At 39.2% G+C, this 20,936-nt stretch overlaps 2 protein-coding genes across 3 annotated transcripts; both read left to right on the top strand.

The window, feature by feature from the left end:
- The first annotated feature begins 2,233 nt into the window (after positions 1–2,233).
- gprc5bb (G protein-coupled receptor, class C, group 5, member Bb) lies at positions 2,234–9,806 on the top strand. The gene is made up of 4 exons (XM_085356251.1): positions 2,234–2,290; positions 3,009–4,119; positions 9,526–9,638; positions 9,762–9,806. Exons 2-4 carry the CDS (start codon positions 3,009–3,011, stop codon positions 9,804–9,806), a joined length of 1,269 nt encoding a protein of 422 aa, XP_085212377.1. The 5' UTR covers positions 2,234–2,290.
- Positions 9,807–15,628: 5,822 nt separating this feature from the next.
- Positions 15,629–19,732, top strand: knop1 (lysine-rich nucleolar protein 1). 2 transcript variants are annotated; one of them, XM_085356249.1, is made up of 4 exons: positions 15,629–16,987; positions 17,076–17,153; positions 18,223–18,291; positions 19,427–19,732. In XM_085356249.1, the coding sequence occupies exons 1-4, from the start codon at positions 15,629–15,631 to the stop codon at positions 19,730–19,732; spliced, it is 1,812 nt and encodes a 603-aa protein (XP_085212375.1). The 2 variants fall into 2 exon arrangements, with proteins under 2 accessions (XP_085212375.1, XP_085212376.1); XM_085356250.1 differs by having other exon boundaries at positions 15,632–16,987; positions 17,082–17,153.
- The last annotated feature ends 1,204 nt before the right edge of the window (positions 19,733–20,936 follow it).

Here is a 20,936-nt window from a genome sequence, read left to right as displayed (position 1 = left end):
AAGGATGCAGCCTATTTTGCGAGATCTCGCATAAATTTAGCTTTACTGGTTTTTTTTCTCCAATGTCCCTTGCGGAGCTCCGTAGCAAGCATCTACGTCCCCAGTGGCATCATGCACTAGACTGCACATACAAGGAAGCAACTGCCTGAAAATTGGATTCATATTTGACACTCTGTTAAATGTAGAAAAAGAAAATTAAACAAGCTTTATACAGCATATTGTGGTAATTATTGAGCTTTAAAGGCTTTGTATATGTTATGCTGTAATGTGTCTGAAATTCAGATGATTGTTTGCATTTTCACATCAATCAAAATGCCATTCTAAACTACACTAAATGACTGCAAGTTGTTACTTTGTGTTTACTGCACAGACGTGACCTTTTTTAATGGTACCTCAAGGACAACTCGTTTATTTATAATGTTTAGGGTAATGCCAACCTAGGTAATCAGGCATTATTACTATTTTATTCTAGTAACTTTTAATCATTTTAGTAGCAGGATTAAATGACAATGAGCTGCACAGAAGAAACAATTCATCATCACTCTATTCATCTATAATTATAAACTTAAGCTGCTGCTTGCCTGCATGTGAGGGCTCATTATCTGGATTACACTGACATGATCGACTCAGCATGACACTAGTGTGCATACTTGTTGTCCAGCACTGAAAATTAAGCTCGTCTAATGGCCACTTGAAGCTGTCTCCAAAACAGTTGATCCTCGTAGACTGCCGTATTAAATTAGAGCATAATAAAGAAATGTATCAAAATAAATAAAGTTTTGATCTCGGCAGATAACTTACCAAATCTTAATAGCTGCATAAAGTTATTATAGTTATGGAGATATTACCTTTAACTGGCGCTTCCCCTCAGCTCATTCAAGCACAGAATCTTGGTGCCTCTTGGAACATTTTTAATGCTCCCTGCTGACCAAAGACAATGGCTTTCTATATTACCAGTCTGCTCAGGAGGTCTGTGCAACATTTCTGGTGAGCAGTATTTTGTTAATAGTAATAAGGAGGTATGTGGGTCTGTTTATTGAGTCTATGGATGCAGCTTGCTAGCATTAGCAGACGACCTAGCACTCCACATTATGCTCACTTCCATGTAATCAACAAGGTCGTGACAGAAATCCTCGAATTAAGACTTCACAACTTTACAAATCATGGCTATGTCCTTTTTTATACAGTCTATGCTTTACTTATTTGTGTACCACAAACCAGCTTTGTTTTTTCCTGCCTGCTCACTATCACTGAGCTCATACATCTGTCAGAACCAGTTTCTCACACACTAATCCAAACTGGCTCAGTGACAATGGTAGCTGCTCATTATGACTTTCCCAATGCCGTGTCCCTTTCTAACATCACATGCAGGGTAAAGGATTAATCCTGTCTAAGCAGACTTGGCTGAATCATGTCTTCCAGAAGATTATGCAACACTCTACTAGAATAGATACATGGCCACAAGGCTCACCTGTGTAGACTGACCACATGACACCCATCATTTTATATCATGTTGACACATGCAAACCATCAATAGACATCTTGCCACCTGAAAAAATAGCTTTGGTATAATTTATTGATGAAAGATGAATCTATACCTCCCACAACTATGGGTGTGCAGAAGACTTTTACAAGTGGTAAGAGGAAGACGTGGGAGCTTGAATGTGCAAATTAGTGACTAATCCTGGGCTGACTGTGAGATGTTTGTGTACTGCACTTATTTCCTATCTTCTTCCTAGTTATACAGGTGCATCTGCAAATCATACTCAACATACTCCCAGTGTGTGGGTGAACGAAAGTAAGCTGGGATTGCATCTCTGACACCTCCACAGATTCAGCGTGAAGCAGGGAGAGAGAGCGGCGCAGACATGCAGACAGAATGGATAGAAAGACGACAGAGGGAGCGAGAGAGTGAGGCAGAGAGTGAGAGAGACGAGTGAAAGAGACAGAAGATATATTTGACTGTGTGGGTGTGTGAAGTATCAAGGCATGCATCATAATTGTGGATTCTTCTTGGAGCAGCTGGACAAGTCAGTGCATCAGCAGGACATTTACTGGTCTTTCAAATTGTGTTATTTTGTACTTTAAAACAGTGGAAGCTGTGAGCACAGACAGCGACATTTTGAAAGACAAAATGGAAACCGACTTGTTTCTGCTGCCTCAAGGATTTCATTAACAGGGAATACAAAATTACTTCAACTAAGTGAAGTGATGCCAAAAATGATTTGTGGAAAATTATGATACCTCTGCACCCTCAATAATAGGAAATCAAGTGAAGACTTTATCTGAGGTGAGTTGGAGATTCTTAGAAAAATCAAACTGTGTTGAAATTTTGATGATGTTTTGTTTATTTTTTTTATTTGGTTTGTGCTTGTGTTCATTATGTGTATTAACTTATTCTTGTATTTCAGTTTCAGACCTTAAAAGGACATTTCTGCCTTTGCTTGTTTACAGTTTGAGGGTTAAAACTTTTTTGTACAATGTTGAATTGATTGGGTTTATACTGTGATTGGAGTCATTCTAAGGAAACCTTTTAACCAATGTGATTCTCAGTAATCAGTACAAACACTGAGTCTGTGTGTGTGTGTGTGTGCATACTCCTATGTTTTTCTGTGATTTGGGGTACTGAACTCGACTTCTCAAAAGCCCAGTGTGCAATGTAGCCAGCCCACGCTGTTTCCCGTTTCCATGGAAACTATTGCCCAGTGCTAAAAGCAGGTCTGTCGTGTGGATTGAATGCGCGAGTATGTGTCTGTGTGTGTTTGAAACATCTCACACAACAGGTATATTGGATGTTAACAGATATTGACTGCTGTTTCTACGGTGTTGTGAGGATGCAGTAGGAACTAATATGCAGAAATTTACCTTCACACTCACATCCCTGCCTCCCTCTTCTCTGGAGCTTTCACCCCAGTGTAACCTTCCTGTACTTGTATCTTTGTCTCTTTCTTTTAACCCTTTCTCTGTCTCTTCTCACCAGTACACTGTTTTCTGTCTCTGTCTCTAAGATGGCTCTCAGCCACATTATCATCTGCCTCCTGCCACTCATTTGCTATGGGTCATCCCACCCCTCTCCTCCGCCACCTCCTCCCCGGGGATGTAGTGTGGATGTGGATCCTCCATACAGGGTGCTCTGCGACCTGGAATCAGTCTGGGGTGTTGTTCTGGAAACTGTGGCCTGCAGCGGTGGTCTCACATCAGTGGTCCTCGCTGTGCTCCTGCTAGTCAAGATGCGCTCCATTTCTGATCCTGCCAAGCGCTCCAGCCTGGGGCCTCTACTCCTGCTTCTGGGCACACTTCTTGGGCTTTTTACCATCTCTCTGGCTTTCCTGGTGGGGAAGAACCAGGCGCTCTGTGTGGTTCGAAGGGCCTTTTGGGGACCCCTTTTTGCCCTCTGCTTTTCCAGCTTACTGGTGCAGGGTGTGAGGCTCAGGAGGCTGGTAGCTGGAAAGGCAAGCCCATCTGGCAGCTCCCTTGCAGCACTCGGTCTGGCCTTGGCCTTGGTTCAGGGGATAATCTCTGCCGAATGGGTGCTGCTGACTGTAGTTAGGGAGGGTCACCCAGCCTGTGAATATCCACCTTTAGACTTTGCCCTTACCTGCAGTTACACTTTGGGGCTTCTTCTCATAGCCATGGGTCTCTCTCTTGGGGTGGTGCTGTGTGGTGGAGAGCTGGCAGTAGATGGAGGAAGTGGCAATGACGAAGACAGAGAAGGAGATAGTGAAAGACGGAAATGGAAGTGTAACGCAATCTGGCTCGTCCTGTCCAGTCTCGCATCAGCATTACTATGGGTGGCCTGGCTGGGGTTTTACCTTTACGGCAGCCAGACGTTAAGGGGAAGGGGGAACAGAGAGAAGGGAGGGGGGAATAAGGATGCAAAAGTGTTCGATGAGCCTGCACTGGCTGTCGCCCTGGTTATTCAGGGATGGCTTCTGCTCCTGTTCCACGCTGTCCCAGAGACTCACCTGTGTCTCCTGAAAACTTCACAATCCGACACGCAAGACTTCTTTGACACCAGTCACACGTCTCCTCCTTCACATTACGGAGATGAGCTCCCTGCACATTCGCACCGATCCTTCCAAGAGAACCAGGCCTTTTCAATGGAGGAACACAGTGCAAGTAAGCCTATGTGACGTGTGTGCATGTCTATACCTGAGTGACAGAGATAACTAATCTAACAAAAAAGGGAACTTATTAGGTCATAGTTTCAATATGTTAGGTTGAGAGCAAAATACGTTTAGCATTTGAGTGTTTTACAGTAAATTATGAGACCACTGTTGCTAGGCAACTGGCAACAAAAATGGGGACCGTGACAACCTTATGAAGAGAAATGAAAAAGGAGAAAACAACAAAAGTAATTCATGTGGTTTGTCTTTTTAAAATCTCAGACATGTTACATAAAATTGAAATAAATCGTTTTAATTGATTGAATACATTTAATGTTACAGTTCCAAATTACTTTTATTAATAATTTATAAAAGAATATTAATTAAAATAAAATTATGTTAGATCAATCTGAATATCAATTAGATATAAAAATTGGTATCTTACAACCACATTTACATTTTTCCCATTAAAACTCTTTGAGCCTCTCACGAGTTCATGAAAACACAAGGTTAACCAAAATATTTCAAGTCAAGCGGAGACTGAAAATGAAAAATCTGATGGGTACATGGTTATGGTGCATGACACACTACTGCCTTCTTTGCTGCTTGTCAATCCTCTGCTTTTAATCACCTTCTTTTTTTTTACAGTAATAACTGAACTAATCCTACTTTGAATTGCAGGCCAGTTTTCCATTCATCATACATGAAAAAAACTACATCACCATCCAACCATGAATGGCAAGTAGTCTTATTTACGGACAGGGAAGCTCATTTCTAGGTACTGTATGGGAAGAATCCAATTAAACCTCAGAAAATGTCTGATTTTTCAACAGGCTTTTACTGCAGTACAGTTATGAGTCATCTCACTTTGATTGCTCGCTATATTTATTTGAAGCGAGATGCACAGATGAAGAGCTAAGCCTCGATAAGCCAGGATAAACAAAGAGTGAAGGGAATAGAAAGGCACATGCAGTCTCCAGCATGATGATGATATTTGGTGATCCTTTTAGACTTCTTAATAGGCAGTCAGATCTAGAAGAAAGAGAAATTTAAAAGAGAATTTAATTTGTGGTTGAAAGTAAAAGGTAAAGGTTTCTCTTAGTTATATAACTGATAATGTAGTCTAAGCTATGTTTTAAAAACCGTGAGTTTGTAAGGGCAGCTGGTGAGTGTGTGTAATACCTAAAAATGATCCACTTCTCAGTTTATGAAAAAAAAAACAACAGAAACCCCATACAAACAAAAGAACCAAACAACAATAAAAATACTGCTTGTGTCTCATTCCCATTCGCTGCTCCATATTAAGTCATGTTATGTAGACGAGTGTGAACTGAGCTCAGTCGCAAAATGGAAAAAAGAAAAACACCACCAACAGCAAACACTCTTGGACACTAATGGTGTGACTTTCTAAGTGCCAATTTATTGCATAATTGCTAATGCATCATTTAAATGAAAGATCAAAATCAGCAAAATAAATAAATACTGCTAAGCATTTTTGTGATTAAGACATAATATACTGAGCAATACTAACAAATCCTTTCAAGACAGTTTAAGTTACAGCACTGCTCTCATTTTTCTTTTGATGCAGTATTTGATAGTATGCGAGGGCTGGATGGTGACCTTCCGTTGTACAGTTTCTTGTGAGGCACTGTGGGATACGTGTACCTTTGCACTGGGGCACATGGGAAATACAGTTCAGAAGAATTTTGCTAAAAAAAAATCTCAGTCAAATGAGAAGTTTGAGTCTCATTCTATTGTTACATGTTTTATCATTCACTATTAAGGTTAGTATATGTAGTGAATCATTCTGGAATTTCTGACACAGTCATAACATTTATTAAAAAATGATTCACAGTTTAGCAGGTCTTTACTCTCCATCCAGGTCTCCATAGACAAACTCTGTGCACCTACACATGTAACCAAATGACTTTTCAAAGTAGTATTACTAAATCTCTAGGTTAAACTATTGGTTTTGAGTTTAATTTATTTCCCCTAACATAAATGAAACAAATAAAAAACAAAAGACAATTCAAACGTGTAAAAATGGAACATACTGTAGACTAAGAAAAACTTAGATTCTTCTTGAATTGTTGCACTTAAATAAACAGTAAATACAACATAGCACAGATATTTAACACAAACAAGTTGTGCATTATCTTATTGTGCCATAAAAATGATAACACAGATCTTACATTGCTGGGAAATGGGAAATGTTTTGTCATCTTTTTGTTTCAGTGTCTGTAATGTGGAATGTATTCATGAAGAGAGAAAAACATGGGATTCCACTTACTCTCTACAAACCCAACCAAAATGCAGATCTGCACATTTTATGGCTTATAAATAATACATAAGGACTAAACTAATGAGGTCACATTCCATGAGGAAAAGCTAAGTAGGAAGTGATTCAGTCATAACCATACAGGTGTTTTTATATACTCCAATCAGACCACTGCTCAGGTGAAACTGTAAAAATGAATGCAGACAGTCTAAACAATGGAAAGAAAGAAAGAATGCAATGTTTGCAAAACATGCTGAAACTGAGAATTTAAAAAAAGTACATGCTCATTTTTGATTTGATATTAGCTACGCCTTTCAAAAACACTGGAAAGGGGCTTGTTTATCAAACCGTTCTTCATCAAGCACATGTCTTTTAAGTCGATACACGATACAGACACAAGACAGTGCAGACACAACACTGTATCTCCAAAAGTTGATTCTGTTCATCTGGACGTAGCGTTTTGTGGGAGAAACGCTTCGTCACTCATCCAAATGACTTCTTCAGTCTCAGCTGACTGCAGGTTTCCCCAATCTTATAACCAGTACATTTGCATAATGACTGAAACCAGCCCAGTGAAGGAACAATGGGCTGGGAGGTCAGTTCCTTAATCTTAATTGTGCAAATTCTCATGACCATTGATCAACAGCCACTGACCAAAGCCCACTGACCAAAGCCCACTGATCAATGGCCATGAGTACCATTCACACAGAGTTGGGGAATGGCTGCAATCACAACATTGTAAGGTGGTGACAGATGTACCCTTAGGCCCCTCCTCGATTCAGAGATGGTCTTTCCCTTTTCACGTAAATGGCCTCCTTGACTCCGCGCTCAAACCAGCGTTCCTCCCTGTCCAGGATGTGTACATCCTCATCCTTGAAAGAGTGTCCACTGGCCTGTAGGTGTAAATAGACTGCAGAGTCCTGGCCTGATGAGGTAGAGCCACCTCGTCAGGCCAGGACTCCGCAGTCTATTTACACCTACAGGCCAGTGGACACTCTTTCAAGGATGAGGATGTACACATCCTGGACAGGGAGGAACGCTGGTTTGAGCGCGGAGTCAAGGAGGCCATTTACGTGAAAAGGGAAAGACCATCTCTGAATCGAGGAGGGGCCTAAGGGTACATCTGTCACCACCTTACAATGCTGTGATTGCAGCCATTCCCCAACTCTGTGTGAATGGTCCTCATGGCCATTGATCAGTGGGCTTTGATCAGTGGCTGTTGATCAATGGTCATGAGAATTTGCACAATTAAGATTAAATTAAATTAATTTAAATTAATTAAATTAAGAAGTCACTTGGATGAGTGACGAAGCGTTTCTCCCACAAAACGCTACGTCCAGATGAACAGAACCAACTTTTGGAGATTTACTTACCTGGATGACTGAGCATGCATCAAGACACAACACTGTACTTGTAGTGACTTCAGAAAGTTGCTAAGAGACTGAGGTTGGGCTGCTAACATGTCTGACTTACTAAAAAAATTCAAAACATGAGATCCTGCATTGCACAGTGAGAGATGTTAAAGTTGGCTGTTGTAATGGTCTCGCAACCAAAGATAGCCTGGGACAAAATTCTGACAGTGTTAGAAATCAAGGATAACTATCTCACAATTTCACGGTAGCTGTGACCTACTTCAATTAAATAACCAGCCAACCAGGAATGCAGCTGAAATGACGCACTAATCAACTCAACACCAGCAGTTCCTTTTTTTTTAAATACAGCATGTCAACAGCTGCCTTTGTGAAAGCAACTAAGGGAATGTAGTGGAAACAAATAGCAAAGCGTCATAGCTCGTGACAGAGCAGTTTTCATTAAGCACAGAGTCTACATAAACCAAACTTGATTTCCAGCCCAGGTATATTAAATCCATGTCACATAGTGCGGCATGAAATGAACTTATACAAATCAGAACGCCAGCAAATTTAAAGTGTTCAGTCTTTGCAGGAGACTTAATATGAACGCTAACAAGAAGAAACCTTGGACGTCACTAGACTGAGTATGAGCAGTCATCTGCCTCAATCTGTCTATAAAAGCAGAGTGAAACAAAGGGCACTGAGCAACAGCAACAGTATGTACTGAGCAGGTTTGTAAGTTACTGCAAATCAGAAACATGCAGGAAACAGAGATGCCTGTAGAAAAGAACAGAGGCAGAAAGGACAAAGACAGAATCAGTAGGCATGAAGGAACTGAGAAAACAAGTGTGGGAAATAAATGCATGACATGAAAAGAGAACAGAACAAAGAAGGCAACAAAACAAGTGTTCAATTAATTCAAATGAGTCAAAATGTAGAACTGAATTCATTTAAATTGCTTACTGCTATGAGCAGTAAGCAATTTTGTTATGGAAAGGCACCCACCTACATCTCACTGCATTAAGAATAAATAAATAAATAAATAATAAATCTTCAATGGACTCTATGCAGTCCTGTGACAAACTAAGTACAGCCCATGATTCAATTACTGGTTGAACCACTTTTGGCAACAATAACTCACACACCTCTCACAAGGTCACACCAAAGCATTTCAACTGGGCGAAAGGCATTTTGGCCAAACATCTTCACTTTAATTTTGTCTGTCCGAACGATATTATTCTGACAGCCCTTCTAAACAAGCCATACTTCTTGTCTTTTTTAACTGTGCTGTCAAGAATTTAAATATTTTGCAAGTTAACTGAGTGTTGTAGAGTCTGAGATGCAGCTGTTTGTTATTTTTTCCTCTAAGCACTACACGGCCTTACCTTGGGGTGAATTTACTGGGATGTTTGCTGGGAAGATTGTGGCACCTGAATGCTTCAGATCAACAAACCACCAACCCATGTGGTTGGTGCCACACGAACCAGTGATCAACAAATCAAGTGCATTTGATTAGCAGCAACTGGATGCCACTTACCCTTTTAATTCTTATGGAAGCAGTAAGGGTGTACTTAGTGGCTGACACAATGCAGAGCCCTCTGACAAGTTTCTCTTTCACATGGCTGTAGTTTATTCATCCAAATAAAGATCACAAAAAGGTATATGATCAGTATGAAAGTTATACTTAAAGTCAGCTGCTTGGACTTTCAAGGTTATGTAATAATTATAATCAGATGACACATTGGTTATTCTTAGTACCAAATGCATCTTTTGTGTGTGTGCGTGCCAGCTCTCCGAAGCGGAACATACCACGGTAGCCATGGAAGTATGCGTCCTGGTATCGCCTTCAGAGGGCATGTCTACCAACCTACCGAGATGGCTCTAGTGATGAACGGTGGTACAGTAAGTATGCCATAAACACAAACTGCGTTTTTGCCTCTAAATCACTCTGGAATAACATGACTGTACAGTAGATTAGATACAGTAGAATGCTGTACTTTCTCACTACTTGTTCGTGTCTTATAGATGCCCACAGCCCCAGTTAACTACACTGGACGACGGTTATGGTAATATACGGGGCAAATGTTGAAGAGGACACACTTCAGTCACATTTTTGAGGGAAGAAGTATTAAAGACGGTACATATCACAAAGAAGCGACTTCATAAGAGATAGCTATGTTTACTGTGTTTGTGTTTTTTGCCACACATGTGCAGATTTGGCATTTTAAAAAGAAACTAGTGGTATTTTTGCCTACATTTTCCCGAAGGCTTTTTTGATGGATGTAAAGGAACAAGAGAGGGAAGAGAAAGCGACATCTCTCAGTAAAGTGATATTTTTCGATGATGCATTTTTCGATGAACACGTGTAATCTGAATTATAATACATACACACAAGAACAAGAAGTCTATTAGCACAACTAAATGTTATATTTAAAGTGTTTTTTTTTTATTATATTATATTAAAAGAGACATATTGAATGACCTGTTGTTAAACCATGACAGAGTTGAGCTTAGAGGAAGACTTGAATGTGTTGAGGTAAACTCTTTTGCCTGAGCAGCACCAAACCAGTGCTGCAACATTCTAACTTTTGTTTATCAACCATGCTTACTTCATAAAAATGCACTTTGTATGTCATTTATTATTATTATTATTTTTTTGTTTGCATTCAAGCTACAACTACAAATAAGCTGTTAGGATAGGTATGTAAAATACCTGCTTACACCCACAATGCTTGCACAGCCTCTGTTTTTCATCCTGGAAAGTCCCAAAGGATTCGCATAGTGATTTTCTCTCTATCCCTCGCCTTTCCAATATAAGTACTGTTGGGCAGTTTGCCACATTCACAGTGTTTACTCATAAAGGCTTTGTATTCAGCAGATCTCGTGCAGGGCTGTGGAGGACTATCAAATAGATTTTAAAAGGTGAATAAAAACTCTACAGCTTGTGGATTGTTTTTTTTAAACAAGGTTAATTTTTAATAAGCCTATGATAAAAAGCCATTTAATACTGCAGCACTAATCCTGCAGTATTAGTAAATAGGGTTTACTGTTAGTGGCTGTAATTTTGCACTTTATCAGCACTGATTACATCTGGGAATTGTGATATTTGACATTACTGGACATGCATGTAAAAGCACAGTTTAAAGGTAATGTATTTTGTCAAAACATAAGTGTTTTGTTTTCTAGAATTTTAATAACTGTATACTAAAGAAAATGACCAGTTGTTTGTGTTTCTAATAAATTGGCATTGGAGAGATCATTGACAAAACAGTCTCACCCCTCTAAGCCAATAAGTCAGAAAATTTACATTTAAAAATAAAACAATTTCTGGACAATCAAGCAAATCCCGTTGCTGAGGAAGGCCAGGTATGTGTAAACCTAAAAGAAACAGGTAACCGTTTCTGTGGTCAGACTGTTTTGTCTTGCAGAGTTTATTGTGCATTATCAACATTTTTTAGATGTATGATAAAATCTTAAAAATGGCAGAAAAAGTAAACCCTTTGGAATTAAAAATCTAAATTTTTTTATTGGGTTTTTATCCATTAACTGGTGGTGAGAAATAAACAGCTGTCATTAGTCTTCATTAAACATAGTGAATATATATATTGACAAAGGAAAAATGATGAACCTTGGATCTTATACCTCCCTAAACTGTCATATAACGATGCTCCTGGGTTCATTTTAGGATTATATTTCACTGAAATCATTCTGTAGTACACTGGTTAATAAATTCATTCCAGAAAGCCATAAAATGTATATAAAAGATGGCTGTAGCTTCTGAGTCTGATAAGTAAAGCTAGTGCCAAAGTGCCTTAAACATGGGTTCTTTCTAACGGTCAGCAGGGGCCCTTGATGTTGCAAAAAGAAGTCAAAATTTATAAAAGTCTGGGCTCCCTTGATTCCCACCTTTGTAAGAACTTCCCCTATGAGTTTAAGGTCTTAATCGGTTGTTTCACATTTTTTGACTACAACAAAACATTAATTTTGTGTATTATGGTCCCACCTCAGTCAAAATGACAACAAAGCAGGCTTTATGGTATGTTGGCAAGACAGAGATGATGATTTTACTTCAGGTTAGGCTTATTGTTCTCATTATTACCTTCTTACCTAACCTCTACTAGACTTCAGCTTAATACCACCCATCCTTACATTATACTGAAGCTTAATGGTGGTGATCACTTGGTGGAGTCCCAGGCGCAACAGAAACAAAAGTGGCCCAAAATGATAACACTATGTGGGATATCACATGTAAGTTTACATGTAGGGTTATTTTGATAATTCCAAAGGGTTTTCTTGCATTTTCTTCCCACTTTACAGTTAAACTTTAAATTCCATGAAACAAAATGAAAAGATTTGGCATAACTGTAAATTTAACTGGAAACCTTTGATATTTTGGGCCAGATTTGCTGACGTATTGCACAAGCAGAAATTGGGTTTTGGTGTGAAAAAAAAGTAACATCAGTATTAACAAAGACATTGCAGTAACAAGATTGCATGTCAGAGGTGGGATTTCAGAGATTTTTGTGACCGATCCAGTCGTGATATTTTACACTGAAAAACAGCATATCACATTTTTTGCAATTGATATTATAATGAACTGAAAGTGGGTGTGTTTAGATAACTAACCACACCTGTAAGTGCTATTTGGGGATCGTGCTCACGCACTATTTTGTCCTGTTTAGTAAATCAAGCCCATTTAATTACAATGCTGAAAAGTTTGTGTTGAATTTAACCTATTAAGACTCAGTTAACTTTGAGACTGAATTCTGAATCCAATCCTGAACAAGTTAGTAAAATGAGGTTGAAAAGCAGGTCTCACAATGTTCTTCTCTAATCTTGAGACCATTTCTTCTTACTATAACACTAAACAACTAAACTGTGAGTGATTTTACTTTTGTGTAAAGCCTTGTGTTCTAATATAGTACAATGAAAATATGATCATTGTAGGATTTTTTTAATGTATTAAGCCTATATAACTGATTTTTAAACATGTACTGTAGTTGTTCCAAATGTGAAAAAGCACTGGTATTTCTTTTTTGAGATCCTCTTATAATGATAGCTCTGTCACTGTTTTATGGCAGCATAACATGAATGTCTGTAATGTGATTTGCACAAAGTGACTAATACATCAGTGCACCTATTCTGTTAAATATACCCTGGTGTTGTTGTTTTTATTGTTGGGATAACTATAAAGTCAGGTACTACTACATCTAGTTCAGATGTATCGTCGTCAAGTGTTCAGTGCACTGTAACTGAATCACAAATAAAGAAAGAAATGGTGCAACTGTTTTAACACCAAACTGGTTTCCAAGCAACACTTCAAGCATATAAATGTATGTTTCCTGAAAAGATTATCCTTAAAATTGGTCCACATATTAGTCCACACATTCTCCTTAACAATCCTGATCTAGAGTGTATTTTAAAACTTAATATATATGCAAATCTGCTTATGATACTTAAGCTATATCATTAGCTTTGAGTGTTATTTAGTAGGACTGAAACTACTGATATGAAGGCACACACATCCCCCTTCTCTGTGTTATGTTAAATCACGAGCCAAGTCATATCACATAAATAGCCAAAAATCCTCACTGTATGTGGGAGTCTTCTAAAAATAAGTAAGCTTTCAGTAGTAAGAACGTCAGGGACCTGCAAAAGCATGGCCTGCTGGATGATGGAGATGGAGGAGGATTGCAGCTAGCTACTAGGAGCAGAGCTGGATTCGGATGCGGCTTCTTAAACGTCCATTTCCAAAATGAAAGCTGGGTGACAGAAAACTGTATGCTTGGTCAAAATGACTGTCATGCACATGGAAGAGTATAAAGCTAATGGCTGGATCTGCAATGGCTGGCTACAAGAGGTTGCAGGGGGAGGGTTACATGTTAATAAAGGCATCGGAGACCTGTCGCTGGCTTCTGGCTTTGTTTAGACTAAAGGGGATGTCGGGGGGGGGGGGGGGGGGGGGGGGGGGTGAGCCTATGTTTAGGAAGGCTTGTAAGAATGCTGGACACAAAACATGAATAATTAAGTGGCTTGATTTTATCATGCGTTAAAGAGATGTAAATTACTAATTTACTTAAGGTGCCACATCATTTCAGACCATTTTAATCCCTGGTTGTAACAGAAGTCAGCAGGGTGAATTCACTGTTAAAATAACAGGGATTTCGCTGCCAAACTCCCAAAATTTCTCCTCAAACTATGTGTTTAAGTTGTGGATCCTGCTTTGAAAGATACCTGTTTTTTCGACACAAACCCAGCCTCAGGGATCACAAGCCTGAATAAATGGGAGGGTTACATTAGGAAGGACATCTGGTGTAAAATGCATCCTTCCCCTGTGGTAAGTAAGTGGCTTGGAATAATTGAGCTGTTATTTGTGTCATGAACAAAGTGCATTTGAAGCTCAATGATATTATCTGCTGTCACAAGTGTATTGTCAATACTGGAATGTCACCCAAAAAGGGGGAAGTACAACTTTGACAGGGGCACATTAGGCTCATCTCACTCCCCTTGCCATTTCATAAGAAATTCTGCCACCTGCACAAGAAATTCAGCACACACAACCATATCTAAAATCCCATTATAAAAAGTATGCATAATAACCTTAAATACACAGCATTGTTATTTATTTTGCAAGTTTCAAGTGAGATCATGCTTTAAAGTCAAATCACAAGACATGTTTCAAAGAGACGTCTGTTAGGCGTTGCTGACTTGCATCGTCACTTTTCCTCAATGACACTGACAGTAATAACTTGAGGGTATTTAACATTATCATAAGCAAATCATACATCTAACTACATACGTCTGTTTAAATAAAGACAAAGTAATTATGAGTTCTGAATTTGGTCCTACTTGGGTTACAATTGAAAATTGTGCATATTTTAGTTAATATTTTTTAATCATTTTAATGTTGATGGTTAACACAAACAAAAACAGTGAAAATTAAAAATTAAACAACTGTCAAACTGTTTAGCAGCTCGCCTCCGTTGCTACGGACTCCTTTCTCGTCTCTAGCAGGAAGAGAAAAATCTACTTCCGGGTCGCGAACGTAAAACGCTACCCACGTGAATTGTAAAAGTGTGCAAAGTAAGTAAATCGCTTTTGAAGTTTGTATTTTACAATATCCGATGCGCTTGTGCCAAAATAGTGTAATTGTCTGACTAATTAAACTGTTCAGTTCTGGATCGGATTAACTTTTTTTTTACTGTAAGCTCCCGTTGGCTAATAAGCTAGCGTGGCCAGTTACCTGTAGCGTTTTGTGCATAAACCTGGTCTTCTTATCTTGAATCAAATCGCTTAGTTTTGTTATATATTATTTTGCCTTTAACGTACATATTCAAACACAACACCTGGTGTTTTAGTAAAGCTTTAACTTCATTTTTTTTCTAAATATTTGAGACCATGGACCGGTTAGCTTAGAGATGTGTCTGAATGGATGCTGATATTTCCCTTTTATGTTTCAGACGGATTCCGATGAGGACGTAGTTTTTGTTTCTGAAAGGTCCTGTCACAAGCCCATTGAAATCACAATTGATCAGGTACTGATTATCCAACCTAATCGGAATATCTTATTCTGACTTCTTAACGCTACAAGGCGACAAAGTAATCCAGACTTGCTAACCAATACACAAAACAGTGTTGCGGTGGGGTTGTCCATTTTTATTACAAATATTTATGTCCAGTTCTGATTGGTTCTCTTCAGGCAAAGCGACTGGCCCTCCAAAGAGAAATTGATCAGCAGTCCCGACCCAAAGAGCCAGCCAAACCTTTGGTTAGTGTTTACTGCTCTGTCATTCACTGTTCCACAAACACAGAATAGAAACTTGAAGTAACAGTGAACTTTCTCTCACCAGTCAAGCAAGAGACCTGTAGCTGAGGAGAGGCACTCAGAAATCATGAAAATGAAGATGGAGGAAGAGAAGAGTGAGGAAAATAATATAAAGAAAGAGAAGAAACACAAAAAAGGAAAAGCTGATGATTCCAGCCTAAAAGAGGTGAGAAAAGAACAGAAGAAAGGCAAAATGGCTGATGCTGTGGGGATCGAAGACGGGTCTTGGGACGGAAATGGTGAGAAGGAAAAAAATAAGAAAAAGAAGGAGAGGAAAACAGATTCTCTGGATGATGTCAATGACTCTGAGGTCACTGATGGACAAGATGTCACCAAAAAGAAGAAGAAGAAGAGGCTGCTGGCAGATGGTGAGAGTCTAGGAGAAATTACACAGAGTTTAGTAAAAGAGAAGGAAGTGGAAAAGAAAGAGAAGAAGACAAAAGGAAAAAATAAGTCTACACAAATTAAACAAGAAAACATGGTGAAAGAGGAAGAGGAGCAAGTGGGAAAAGATAATCTGCCCAAAAAAGTCAAGAAAGGGAAAAAACAGGTTTTAGATATGAGCACAGAGGAGACTGAGGTGAAAAGCAAAGAAAAGAAGAAGAAAAATAAGGTGTTGGCTGATGGCGAGGCTTATGTAGAAACTGCAGATACTTTAGTAAAAGAGCAGGAAGTGGATAAGAAACAGAAGAAGAACGTAAAGAATAAGTCTACACAAATAAAACGAGAAAATATGGTAAAAGAAGAGGAGGAAGAAAAGCAAGTGGAACAAGACAGTCTGCCCAAGAAAGTGAAAGATAAGCAACATGCTTTAGATATGAGCACAGAGGCGACCGAAGGGCAAAGAAAAGAAAAGAAGAAAAAACAAAAATGCCCTTTAACTGTGGAAGGAGCAACATTAAAGAAAGCTAAAGCAGCTGAAAATGGCATAAAGTTAGAAAAAATCGAACACGAGGACGTAAAAATAAAAAAGAAGAAAAAGAAAGAAACTGAGACTAAAGAAGAAAATGGAGTAGAAACAACAGAGGTTAAAGGCAAAAACAAAAAGAGCAACGCAGCATCAGACAAAGTTAGAAAAAGTGAAAAGCAAGAGAAATCAACAAACAGTGTTATTGTTACTACTGATGATGAAGTAACGACAGAATTTAAGAAAAAGGTAAAAAAGGGTAAATGTAAAATAGCTACTGTGGAGTCTACCAATGCAGAGGAAGAAGAGCCAAAGAAGAAGAAAAGAAAAAAGGTAAAATGTGAAGAGGAAGAAGACAAACAGGAGGTTCAGGGGGATGAGCAGAGTGGCGAAGCTGGTGACAAGAAGAAGAGCAAAAAGAAAAAGAGCTCTGCTAAGGTGCAACGCACGAGCAACTCTGGAGTTGAACCTGTTGCTAAAAAGAAGAAAAACATCAAACAAGAACGGGAAGACCCAGAGGTGAGTGTGCTTCTCTCAGGTTGTTAGCCGTGTGCCTGGATGCTTTTTATTTGGTATGAACAGTGTATGAGCTTTTTATGAACTGTAGTTTCAGGAGTCTCCCCAAGTCGACGTGGTTTTCCTGTCAGAGAGGAGTGGAAACACTGATGAGATCACCATCAATCAGGTCAACAGAGCTCTCGTTATCTCTCCGTAGATTGATGTGTGAAACTTATTGCCATAATCAGGAATTGGCATGTTTCAAAATGCACGTAGTCCTTCAGAAATTTAGGAAACACTGTTCTTCTACAGGCCACTTTTATATTAGCAGCCCTTGTCACATCAACATTCCCTGAGGGACATTATTATGTACTATGAGCAAGATGTGACATATATCACGTAAGGTCCAAGGAAACACATTCATTCAAGTTGTTAAACTGTAGTTTCTGTCTGACGTCACTGACCACTGAGTCAGTGGGTCATTACTTTCGCGTCAGCTGCACCCCTGTCCTGGCCTCGCTGCACAGGCTGCCTGTGTCTTTTAGAGTTCATTTTAAAATTCTTACGTTTGTTTTTAAATCCTTTCACAATCTTGCCCCACCTTCCCTCTCTGCACTTCCTGATCCCTGCACACCCTGTCAGTGTCTCAGGTCAGCTGACCAAGATCCAGTAGGAAGCGCAGAAGCGACTAGGCTTTTTCTATCGTGCCCAGTCGCCTCTGCAGGTGGAGAGGCCCCTTCACTGTCTACTTTTAAAACTCGTTTTAAAACACTTTTTCCTTTTTTTTCTTTTCTTTTTTTAGCTTTTGTTTTAGTTATTTGAGCTTTTTTAAATGTGTTTTTTATTTAAATCTTATGTATTTTTATTATTTAGTTCCAATGTACAGCTATAGGTGTCTGTTTTTAAGCGTGTCCACAGTAAAAATAAATTACAAAAATAGGAAGTTTTCTGGGAATCAACAAAAAAAAAAATCCACTTTATAATTACAGGAGCAGCATTTTTTTTATCATCTTGAAAAGCGGAGACAATGTTTAAATTACTCTTCTTCCTCATATATTGAGATATCTCAGAGATTAAATGTGCAGTTAAATACCTTTACACTGTCAGAAAGGGTATTTTAACTTAAGCTCAAAGTGGGTTGTATGTGGCCCACGATGTAAAATGAGTTTACCAGAGCTAAGCAAATCAGAATGCTTTTTGTGTTTTATGCAGTGTAGTTTGATGATTGTTTTGTTTTGTTTGTTTTTGTCTTAAAGGAAAGAAGACAGGCTTTACAAATGGAGATCGACAAGGCCTCTCAACCTGACAAAACAGTCAAACCTACGGTCGGTATTAGTGTTGTTTGTTTGTTTTGTTTTTACAAAGAATACCACTATGCAAACTCCCCGTGTCTTAAATGCCTTTAAATGAAGGAGCACTTGTTTGTCACAGCACGTAGCTCAGCATGTTTGATCTGGCAGAGTTTTTATGTCAGATGCCCTTCCTTGTGCAACACCAATGCATTTTAATGAATTAACATGGCAGATAGACTCAAAAAAAGGGAATGGTAAACAGAGATGAGACATACGGGGTTATCTAAGGAAGACACTGTTGTGGGTGAAGATAAAAATAAAACAAAAAACTTCTCACAATGCTCACATACGTCTTTAAGATCAGTTCTACCTGCCAAATGCCCCCATCTTTTAAAACAAATAATCCCAAGTTTCTAAGGCTACGTCCACACTAGCCCGGATAGATTTGAAAACGGCGTTTTCGTCTGAAAACCCTGCGCGTCCACACTGGCGTTTTTAGCCGTTTTCACAGAGTTGTGCATCCACATTGAAACGGCTGAAAACGGTTATGTTCCGGTACTGCGCATGCGTGAAACGCAAGACGATTCGACCTGCCTCATTTCTGTCTGCCGCTTATTTACTTTCCAGCTCTTTGAAACGTGGCGGCAAAATGTTGAGGAAAAGCACTGAGTTTTTTAAATGGACTAACAATGAGGTGGAGTTGTTGCTGCGAGTAACACAAAAGTACAAAGTTGCAAAAGCGAGAGAGAGTTAAAGAATTTGAAGAAAAGCTATCTGGAGCATGCACAGACTGATATTAATCTTTAATAGGGCTGTCAAAACTGAGAGCAAACAAAACAACTGCTGTATAATGCCTTCCGCTGTCTTTGTTTAATTGGTCACATGACTGCATCACATGACTAACATGCGTCATCGTTTTAGAAAGTCTCCGCTTTTGCTGTCCACACTGCGACGTGAAAGCACCTTTATCAAATGCATGCGTTTTTAAAATGTTGCGTTTTCCATCAGCGAAAACGCCGTCTCGGTGTGGACGGGAGAGAAAACGATGCGTTTAGTGTGGCTGTAGCTACAGAATTATAGTCTTCAAGCAGAAGAAGGTTCTTAAATGTGGAAACTTTACTCCTGAATGCATTTCTAATGTTTATGAACTTTTGTTTCTGTTCTGCAGGGTTTGGGCCAGTGGAGCACGGCGCAGTTCAACAGCTCTGAACAACAGCAGAAGTTCCTCCGGTTGATGGGGGGCTTTAAAAAGGGTTTCCAGCCGGCGGCAACGAGCACTGGTGGAGCAAATATGGCACTAGGGAAGGACGCGCAGCAGCAGTTGCAGCAAGGACTTCTGGGGGAGTTTGAACGAGCCCACTCGCGCAGAATGGACTTTAATAACAGGGGGGCGGGACTTGGGTTTACTGCACCGTCCAATAAGAAATTTTCAATTGATATCAATACATGTCGATCAGTTCGCTTTGATGATTGACGAGTGAAGATTTGGTTTTACAAAGCTTTTGTACATAGTGTTTTAATTGGCACACTTTTTTGTTTAATCAGCTTTACTGTAGAATTGATCCTGCAGAAAGTCAAATGTACACTGGTGAAAAAAAGAAAAACACATCGTTAGTTGTATATACTGTATATTAAACATTTCTCCAACAGCTGGAAAACAAGCGGCTGGTTTAATGTGTGAGCAGCTCATTATTTTATAACAGTTTGTGGGATTTTATATAGATTAAGGATTACTGTTTACTTTGTAAAATAGTGAAACATATACGTTTGGGGAAAGATCACAATGAGACATCTACACTTACTGATTACTTTGTTAGATACACTTGACTGTTAATGCAACTATATCTAATCAGCAGATCACATGGAAACGACTCAACGCATTTATGCATGTAAACATGGTCAAGGCACCTGCTGAAGTTCAAACAGCGCATCAGAATGAGGAAGGAGGGTGATTCAAGTGATGTTGAGTGACGTGATTGTTTATGGGAATTTTCCTGCATAACATTTCCTGCATCTCTTCAGATTTACAGAGAATGGTGCAGAAAAACAGAAGTATTCAGTGAGTGGCAGATCTAGGTGAAAATGTTTTGTTGGTTCTTGCTGCAGGCAGCAGTAACTCAAATAACCAATTGTTACAACTGAGGTATATATAAGAGCATTTAAATCCACAAGATGTTGAATCCTACCCAGGCAGTCAGTCACTACCAGGTCAGAATCTGGAGTAAACCACATGAAAGCAGAGATCCATCCTCTTGTATCAGTGGCTCAGGTTGAATGTGACGGTGAAACAGTGTGGGGAAATAATTTCTTGGCACATTTTGGGCCTCTTAGTACCAACTGAGTATTGTTGAACATGTCCAACCCTTTATGATCAGAGTGTACAAAGATAACATCAGGCTAACACACCATTTCCAGAACTCAATCCAAAAGAGCACCTTTGGGATGACACGGAATACGGGATTCACCATCATGGATGTGCAGCAGAGAAATCTGAAGAAATTTCGTGATGATGTCATGTTAACATTAACCAAACTCTGAGGAACGGTTTGAACACCTTGTAGATTCTATGTGAAAAGGAATTAAAGCACTTGAGAAGCCAAAAGGGTTGATGAACCCAGTGCCAGCATGGTGCACCTGAGAAAGAGTTCGGTTAGAATATATTGAGTTAAATGTGTTAA

This window comes from Diplotaxodon limnothrissa, linkage group LG6, assembly GCF_057381915.1.
Source record: "Diplotaxodon limnothrissa isolate DT_005_m linkage group LG6, D_limnothrissa_male_GT1.1, whole genome shotgun sequence".
NCBI lineage: Eukaryota > Metazoa > Chordata > Actinopteri > Cichliformes > Cichlidae > Diplotaxodon > Diplotaxodon limnothrissa.
Note: the sequence above shows the minus strand (reverse complement) of the source record. Positions and strands in the feature narration are given on the sequence as shown.